This window comes from Elephas maximus, chromosome 19, assembly GCF_024166365.1.
Source record: "Elephas maximus indicus isolate mEleMax1 chromosome 19, mEleMax1 primary haplotype, whole genome shotgun sequence".
In the NCBI taxonomy this organism is placed as follows: Eukaryota; Metazoa; Chordata; class Mammalia; order Proboscidea; family Elephantidae; genus Elephas; species Elephas maximus.
Window position 1 is genome coordinate 30369463 of NC_064837.1, and position 9855 is coordinate 30379317.

General features: G+C 45.4%; 1 protein-coding gene across 2 annotated transcripts in view; it reads right to left on the reverse strand.

Annotated features, from left to right (window-relative positions):
- MMP28 (matrix metallopeptidase 28) overlaps positions 1–9620 on the reverse strand; it is a 33848-nt gene extending 24228 nt beyond the window's left edge. Inside the window, exon 1 of one of the 2 annotated variants that reach the window (XM_049860111.1) lies at positions 8974–9604. In XM_049860111.1, coding sequence (XP_049716068.1) covers positions 8974–9477 — 504 coding nt within the window. In that variant the 5' untranslated portion in view covers positions 9478–9604. Of the gene's footprint in view, positions 1–8973 lie in introns of both variants that reach the window. The other variant, XM_049860112.1, reaches the window with a different exon arrangement.
- Between the last annotated feature and the right edge of the window lie 235 nt (positions 9621–9855).

The window sequence follows — 9855 nt, forward strand, 5'->3', positions numbered from 1 at the left end:
TTGACACATCACAGGGTTGGCAACCAAGGTCACAAAACAATCTGTATATTAACTGTTTAACGAGAAACTAATTTGCTCTGTAAACTTTCACCTAAATCACAATTAAAAAAAAAAAAAAGAATAAAAGACAGTATTTAATTAAAAAAAAAAAAAAGTTAGTTTTACCCCATAGCCACAGAGTTTTATTACTGAAGAGACCTTTGGTAGGTGAGTCTAGGAGGAGCCATCTCTAGACTGTGGCTGTGACATCCTCCATCAAAGAGTTTCAGCTGCAAAAATAAGCCCAAGAATTGAAAAAAGAGCAGAATGGTAAGCTCGTGCAGAAACGACATTGCTTTACCTATGACTTATTCCATCTCATATTATGTTTCATTACAATTTTATTCTTTCCATAGTGACTCCGTGGGACCGTGCTTATCATTCAACTACATCTTTAGCATGATTAGCTAAGTCAAGATGCAAGGAATGATAGTTGGCGTTCTGCCTTGGCATGTTCTATAAACAAAACTGTTTTTCTGGTTATTGGGAGCACAGAGAGTCCCTGACTTTTCTAGAGATTTTAAAGGCATTACACCTTCTTTGAGCGTCATAATCAAGTTGAGAGAACTCAGGCAGAACCAGTGTTGTTATTTCCATCTTAAAGAGGAGGATGTTAAGACTCAGGGAGGTGCAACCAAAAAAAAAAAAACACCAAACCCATGGCTGTCAATTCCAACTCATGGCGACCCCAGGTGTTAGAGAGTAGAACTGAAACTCCATAGGGTTTTCTTGGCTGTAATCTTTACAGAAGCAGATCGAAGGCCTTCCTTCCATGGGGCCACTGGTAAGTTCAAGCCATCAACCTTTTGGCTAGTTCGCACCACCCAGGGACCTTCAGGGAGGCGCGGTGTCTTGCCAAAGGTTCCCAATGAGTGGAAAAGCAACACTTGAACCAGAATCTTCTGACACATATCCCAGGATGGTTTATTTCACATTCAAACAAGTGGCTCAGAGGCTTTGAAGCTGAAGGAGCAGGGGCCAAGCTGCTCTCTTTACTGGGGAGATGGCTCTCAACTCAGAAAAAGATAAAGCTGGGATGTTTCAAGTTGGTTTTCTCCTGTCTCCTCTACAAGACCGGCCAAGGGCAGAGCAGAGAGGCGGGCAGAAGTTACTTAGGCAGTGGACTGCAGCCTTCAAATAGGGGCTGGGACCACATCTCCCAGCACACCCCAAACAGGTCACCTGACAAGCCACAGGCATTGAACAGGACTGAAGCAAGTCCCTTCAAAATGACAAATGCCTGCTTCCAGGATGCTTTGCTTTCACTCTCTGGCTCCTGAAGCCTCAGCTCAGTCTTCTTCCTTTATTTTGGGCAAAGACTTCCCATTCCCTCCTGTCTGACTCCCTTTCTTTTCTCTTCCCCTTCCTTGTTCCTAGTCTCATATTCACAAAGTTCTAGCTCAATTCACAAGGTTCTGTGTGGTGTAGCCTAGATACCTCTTGCTGTAATCCCTGCTCCTCCTTTCACTTTTGGTCTTTAAGGAAGATGGGAAACATTAGCTGACCAGTCCCATCCAGACCCCCTCTTATACTCTTTTTCTAATGCCAAACAACCAACCGTACTTTTTTTTTTTTTTTTTTTAACTATATAAGCTTGTATGGTCCTCACTAGGCTTGTGGGGGGAAGGGGGCAAGTTCAGGGCATAAAATAATGCCTTAACTAAGGCTAGGATTAAGGAGAAGTTGTTTTCATGGATTGAATTATGTCCCCCCCAAAATATATGTATCAGCTTGGTTAGGCCATGATTCCCAGTATTGTGTGGTTGTCTTCCATTTTGTGATTGTAATTTTATGTTGAGAGGATTAGGGTGGGATTGTAACAACACCTTTACTGAGGTCACCTCCCTGATCCAAGAGATAAAGGGAAAGGGAAGCAAGCAGAGATTTGGGGACCTCATACCACCAAGAAAACGGCACCAGGAGGAGAGTGTGTCCTTGGGACACGGGGCCCCTGCGCCTGAGAAGCTCCTTCACCAGGGAAGATTGAAAACAAGAACCTTCCTCTGGAACCAACAGAGAGAAAGCCTTCCCCTGGAGCCAACACCCTGTATTTGGACTTGCAACCTACTAGACTGTGAGAAAATTAATTTCTCTTTGTTAAAACCACCCACTTGTGGTATTTCTGTTATGGCAGCACTAGATGACTAAGGCAGTTGTCCAGCAGTCTCTCCCTGCTATGTTTCTGCTCCTACCACCCAGCTTTTGCTAGTTTTCGTGGTCCTCCAACTGACTTCATGACTGCTTTTCCACCAACTTGTGGTCCTCTAGGATTCCGCAGAGTCTCTTCTGCACTTCTATTCACCCTGTACCCATGAGTCACTGAGCTGAGCTCTTGGGAACAGCTTCCACACCCAGGCTTCTGGGTTTCTGACTCACAAAAATTCAAATGAATGGCTCTGGGGTATGAGAAACAGACACTGCATCTGGGGGTACGCACTCCACAGAAGCTCCAATGTCTCTCTGGAGAAACGGGCTGCCCAGCTCCGTGCTGTTCTGCCACCTTGGGAGTAGTCATGCAAATATGGATAGACTACTGAGTAGGAGGTAGGCCCTGGAAAACTGCCTGGTTGTTCTAAAGAAGGTCCAAGCAAACCATGGTAGATAGACCCCTTGAGACAGTCTGTCTTCAGAGAATAACACAGGGTCTGGCTGGGAATGGGAGCGGGGCCAGAAGGATGATTTCATTCATTAACTCTCAATCTTGCAACTCAGCAGTGGAGGCTTCTCCCATTTATGTGTTATGAGTTGCTGTAGTTTTTCTAAGTGGGCAACAATGAACTTGTTCATAACGCAGTCTCGTAAGCAGCAAGTCTCCTCCCAGACTTGCTCCTCCTTCCACTCTGGAAGGCCCTCAACTTTATTACTTTGTGTGCACACAAGGGACACATAGAGCCATGTACACAGGGCACAGGAATGCATGCAGAGAGGTGGGAACACAGACACATTCAGACAGACACACATATACATGGCAGATGAGATGTACATGTACGCATGTATTTAAAGCTGTAAATTTCATCCTAAGTGCTGCTTAGCTGCAAACCACAGGAGTTGATATGATTTGCCTTCATCATTTTTCAGTTTCAAACATTTTCTAATATTCTTTGTGATTTCTTCATTGACTCATGGGTAATTTAGAAGTGTATTTCCAATTTTGGGGGATTTGATAGATATCTTTTTGTTGTTCCAACAAGTGGTTGTTGTTCCAACAATAAGTGTTGTTCCAACCACTAGTTGCACAGTGGTGAAGAGCTTGGCTGCTAACCAAAAGGTCAGCAGTTGGAATCTACCAGCTGCTCCTTGGAAACCCTATGGAGCAGTTCTACTCTGTCCCATAGGGTCGCTATGAGTCGGAATCGACTCAATGGCACTGAGTTTGGTGTTTTCGTTTATTGTAGTTAATTCCTAATTTAATTCAGTGTCATCAGAGAATGTAATCTGTAAGACTTCAAATTTGGGAATGTATTGGGACTTATTTTATGGCACAGCATATGATCTGTCTTGGAAAATGATTCGTGTTCACTTGAAAAGAACGTGTATTCTAGAGTTCTTAAGTGTAGTTTTCTATATGTATCAGTTAAGATGGTTGATAGTGTTGTTCAAGTCTTCTAGATCCTTGCTGATTTTTTTGTCTACTTCTTCTATTCATTACTGAGAAAGGGGTGTTAAAATCTTCAATTACACAGTGACAAATGACCACATATTATATGCCTCCGTTTATATGAAATGTCCCAAATAAGCAAATATAGAGAGACAGAAAGTAGATAAGTTGTTGTTTAGGTTGCTTAGGTAAGCGGATATCAGGGGTTTGGGGGTAATAGCTAAAGAATATACTTTTATTATTATTGTTATTATGATTTAGATGAAGGTTTACAGAGCAAATCAGTTTCCCATTCAATAGGTGAGACACAAATTGTTCCATGACATTGGTTGCAATCCCTGCAATGTGTCAGAACTCTCCCCATTACCATAATGAGTTTCCCATTTCCATTCCTCCTATTTCCTTGCCTCTTCCTGCCTCCTCATCTTTGCTTTTGGGCCAACGTTGCCTTTTTGGTCTCATATATATGATTGTTTAAGGGTGTTATTGCTTATTTTATAGGCTCGTCTGTTATTCGGTTGAAAGATGATCTACAGGAGTAGCTTCAGTTCCAAGTTAGAAGGGTGTCTAAGGGCCATAGTCTAGGGGCTTCCTTCAGTCTCTCTCAGACCAGTAAGTCTGGTCTTTTTTATGAATTTGAATTTTGTTCTATATTTTTTCCCCACTCTAACCACGACCTTCTGTAGGGATCCCGGTCAGAGCAGTTGTAGTGGTAGCCGGGCACCATCTAGTTCTTAGGGTTTCTTTTTGAGGTGATGAAAAAGTTCTAAAACTGATTGTGGTTATGGTTGTACAACTCTGTGTATATATTAAAAACCATTGAATTGTATGATTTAAATGGGTGGATTATATTGTACATCTTAATAAAGCTATATAAAAAAATCTCCAACCAGGATTGAGGAGTTCTATTTCTACCTTTAGTTCTGTCACTTTTTGTTTCATGTGTTTTGAATCTCTGCAAACAAGCATACTTAGGCTTGTCATGTCTTTCTGTTGAATTTCCTTTTTGACTATTATGAAAAAAAATTGAAGTACCCCTTATATCTACAGTAATAATCTTTTTATTTTTGCCTATTTTGTTTGATATTAATATAGCTTTTTTTTTTATGCTAGCTTTCTTATGATTAGTTTTTGTGTGATAATTCTTTTTCCTCTCTTCTACCTTCCACCTTTTGTGCCTTTATATTTAAAGGTATCTTTTGTATACAGCATAGATTTGCTTTTTTATCTAGTCTGCCAATCTCTAGTTTTTAATTGGAGTGTTTATTCCATTTACATTTAATATGATAATATGTTTAGGTTTAAGTGTAACATCTTATTACTCACTTTCCACTTGTACTTCTGTTTTTTTGTTCCTCTTCTGCTCCTCTACTTTTGGATTAATCAAATTCTTTTGGGTTAATCAAATACTTTTACATGTAAAGGCCAACTTACAATGCTATGGTTTTACTTTAAGCATTCAGTTGTCTTTTAAGGAAATTATGACAAATGGAGGAAAAAAAAAGTGTTTAAATGTACTCCTTTTTAAGTTTTATAAAAGCAGGCCTTATTCTAGAAGTTGAGCAGTTCTGGAGGATGTTGGAATTTTGGACCAACCAGAATGAGAAAAAAAAAAAAACAACTTGTTAACATCCCAGGCATCCATCTGAAACCCCAGAAATGTCATGCTTTAGGAGTAAGGACCATGTTTTAGAGTAAGACCTACTTTTTTCTGCTCTCAATCCTTTAACAGCTACTCTCTGGCAAGCCTCACGTAGTCCTACCTACACACGCCAGGATAGACCTCAGCCAAGGACTTCGGGGAACCTTCTTCTGTGGAGATCGTCCTATGATGCACTGCTCCACAGATTCCAGCTGGTTCAGCATCTCTGATCTCAGACACCTCAGCACAGCAGGACTGCTTTGCTTGGAGTCTTAACTCCCTGCACTGCTTTCAAGGAAATGCCCCGGAGCATAGCGCTGGGGTGATTGTGGGGCTTACTTTGTAAGTTTCTCTTCTGTGGCAGATTGTATTTCCTTAAATGACCACAACAATCTCTCTCATTCCACATGTTCTTCTCACAATGTTACTTCAATACTCCTTCCACCAAAAGATAGGGTTTACGTTCCCTCCCTGTAAGCCTGGGTAGGGGCTTGTGACTACCTCAATCTATGGAGTACAGTGGAAGTGATGCTATATGACTTCTGAATCTAAGTCACACAAAAAAACTTCTGCCTGGTGGAATACTCATCCTCGGAACTCAGCCACCATGCTGTGAGGAAGCCCAAGCTAGTCCATGTGGAGTGGCCAGGTGGAAAGGCCCACAGAGAAAAGAACTGAGGTCCCTAGTTGACAACCAGCATCAACTGCCAGATATGTGATAAACAGACTTTTGATGGTTTCAGCCCCAGACATTGCAGAGCGGAGATAAGCTGCCCTAATGTGCCCTATTCAAAATTCTGACCCACAGAATCTGTGAATATAATAAACGATTGTTTTACTTCACTAAGGTTTTGAGTCGTTTGTAATGTAGCCACAGGAACCGCAACATCTTCTCTGAAGAGCTGCAGTCTGTGCTGCCTGTTGCCCAGTGCTGAGAACAATTGCCTTACATATTTTATCCTGTTATTGTTGTTTACAGTGGGAAAGCTAGTCACCAAGTGAGTTTGAACCTGAAGATGTGTTCTCTAAAATAGCGATAAAGATTGATAATAACAACAACATTGATAGCAGCTGCCTTTTATAAACTGCTTTCTATGTACTAAGCACTCCGCTGAGCATTTTACATACATTACCTCCATTAAACTGCACAGCAATCTTGTGAGATAGGTATTATTACTCCCCATTTTACAGATTAAAAAAACTGAGATTCATAGGGGTTAAAAGATTTGCCCATGGTTTGAATACACATCTGTCTGACATCAAAGCCCATACAATGGACCACATACAGAAATACATACTGACAGACATACACATAAACACACACCAGTTTGTACGCATATACACAGGTGTGCATGCACGTACAGAGACATATATACACCCATTACACGTTTCCAGAGTTTTTTATGCTTTTAAGATATTCCTTGTCCTGAGATTTAAAAAAACCCTTCCCCCAATCATGTTAAATAGACTGAAAGAGACTCAATCTGCTAGATATTAAGTTTCCCAAGCACACCCCAAGATGAAATTCTGTCCATCTGGGGCCACTGCAGGCATGGGCGGCAGACATCCTCTCTTTTCCCCTGCCAAGGATTGCCTGGGACCCAGACTTGAGGGGGGGACTCTTAGCAAGACTTGGCTTGGTAGGCAGAAGCCTTCTCCTGGGGCCATGGGAACTCTGAACTGAATGTTGTAAGATCCCAAATCCAAAGAAACAAAGTAATTCCCTGAATGTCAAAAGCTGAGAGCACAGAGCAAGAGACCAGTGCTTAGCAGGGGAGAGAGTGGAGGAGTTGAGAGAGGATCCCCTTGTTGAAGCAGGGTCGTTTCCAAATATTCCAGAGTGATAATGGGAGCAGTCTGATGGAAGGAAGGGTGATTCAGAGAGTTTCAGAGAGGACCTTCCTCATTCTGGAAGTTTTCCAAATTCGGCATGATCCTTCAGATGACCTAGTGGAGTGGAGTGGAGGGAAAGATACTGAAAGAAGCTCTTGACTGGCACTTTTAGGGCAGGAATGAAGCTCTTTGGGAGCAAGAGTCTTAGGGCAGAGTCCTGGGCTGGGTAATTTGGAACTTGTTCACATCCTGTGATCGTTAAGGTTGGGTGTCAACTTGGCTGGGCCGTGATTCTCAGTGGTTTGGCAGTTATGATATTGTTTGGCAGTCATATAATGATGAGATTTGACATAATGTGATCACCTCCATGATTGGATCTGCTGTGAGTAGCCAATCAGTTGAAAAGGCGTTTCCTCGGGGGTGTGGCCTGCATCCAATATATATGGACTTTCTGGCACAGCTCCTTGGCTTTTGCTCTGCTCTGGATCTTCCATTCAGCTAATCAGCATCTGACCTCCAGTTCTTGGGACTTGGCTCAGCAGCCTGCGGTCTTACCTGCGATCAGCCCCTGCAGCTACGTGAGTCAGAAGAAGCCTCCAGTCTGACGCCTAACACCTGACCCAAGGACCTGGGACTTGCCAGTTTCTACAACTGCATGAGCCATTTCCTCGAGATAAAACTTTCTCTCTATACATATCACATATATATACAGACTTCACAGGTTTTGCTTCTCTGGAGGACCCAGTCTAAGACATATCTCTTCTCCATAAAATAGCGGAGATTATTTTTAGCAGTCCTATTGCTGAAAAGAGGTAAGACCACAAATTGAGATGCTTCTTTGGGGAAGAAAGGAATGGTGATATTATTGTATTACTACCATCACCTTTATCTAGAAAACAGACCCCCCCCAAAAAACAAAAATAAAACCCAAAACACCAAACCTGTTGCTGTCTGACTCGCAGTCACCCTATGTGTGTCAGAGTAGAACTGTGCCCACAAAGTTTTTAGTGGCTGATATTTTGGAAGTAGATCCCCATACCTCTTTCCCTGGGAGCTTCTGGGTGGATGGAAACCACCAACCTTCTGGTTAGCAGCCTAGCCCTTTGTGCCACCTGGAGACACTGACCCATCTCTACCTCACAAAAAGCTCCCCATGTGCAACCTAAAGGAAGCAGATGGGTCCAAAGGAGGAAAATGAAACAGAGAGTCTTTAAGGTTCACCTTCACCTCCCTGACCCCTTTTCTCAATTTCAGTCCTGAAATACTGTTTAAAGCTCCTTAAAGCAGCTCTTGAGAGTAACATTACTCTTGCGCAGTTTACAGATGAAGAAACTAGTGCTAAGTACTTAAGTGACTTGTCCAAGCTGGCCAGAAGCCTGTTCCAAAACCCAAGAGCACTTCTGTCTGCTTGCCGGGCCACTGAGTAGTGCCCTCTCCACCGCACCAATCTAGAGGCTTCCTTAGCGTCTGGTCTGACGCTCAGGGAGGTCTCAGGGGCATCCGATGAATGAGTGCCTAGTCTCCCCAGCTCAGACGGCGAGGGGCAATGGTTCCGTGCCAAACTCGGGTGGGAGGGTTCCCTCTCAGCTCTAGCCTGTCCGTCCCGCCTTGTCGCTGCCCCCGCCCCCACCCTAGACAATCAAGGTGGATCTCCAAGGCCGTGTGGTCCCAGCCTTGCCTGGCCCAGGGGAGAATTCTGTCCCAGGGCCTTTGTGTGCAAGGAAATGTAAACGGCAAGAGGGCAAGGCGAGGGTAACGCACGCAGTTTGTCAGCTCAGGTGCGACGGTGGAGTGACTGCAAAGTTCTGGCGAGTCTCACTCAAGCACGCGGACCCCTCTCCACCCGCACACACCCAGGTACCTCCGCCTCTCTGAGCAACTCCTCGCCTCCCGGTTCCACCGGCTCCACTTCCAGGCCGCCCCACAGCAGAAGCTGCAGGACGCGCAGCAGGAGGCCGACGCGTGTGGACATTTCGCCGCGGTTCTTGGCGTGGGGCGCGGGGGCGCGGGAAGCTTCGTGCAGCTGCCGGCGCTCGGGGAACCCCTCTGGCGGTGAGCTGTGCCGGGGACCCCGGGAATGCGCCGGCTCTGCGCTTCCCCGGCGCTGAGAGCGCGCCCTCCTAGCAAGGTCTCTGGGTGCCGCCGGCGCCCGAGGACCGCGCGCTGGGCTGCTCCTCCTAGGCGCTTCTCCGCGAGCCGACCCGAGGTCGTCCAGCCGGGGAAGTGCCCCCCCGCCGCTCTGCCGGCCGGCGGACGGAGGGAGGGACAACCGAGGGAGGGGAGGAGGGGGCGGGAGCCCGGCTCTCCGGCCCCACCTACCCCGCCAGGCTGCTGGGACTCGCCACAGTCCTGGAACCTCTTCCATAGGCTGCACGGTCTCGCCCCGCGCCTGCCACCGCCCTGAGGATCGGTTCTTTGGCCCGCCACCTCCAGCTGATCCTGATCTCTCTGGGGAGGGCGTGGCAAGAAGGGTCCTCCCCTTTGTGATTGTGGCTACCGAAGACTTCGATGAAAAGGGTCGTTGACTGTTTCAGCAAGGCTGGAAGGGAGTTAGGCCCTGGGGTGTAAGAGGAGGCCTAGGCTGAGGTCAGAAGAAATGGGATTGAGCTCCAGATCCGCTGCTTGTTAGCCGTGTGAATTCCAGTTAGCCACCTGCTGGCTGTGTCCCCTCCCCCCCCCCCCAAGAAAAACGCGCTGCAGTCCAGTCCGACTCGTAGTGACCCTACAGGACAGGGTAGAACTG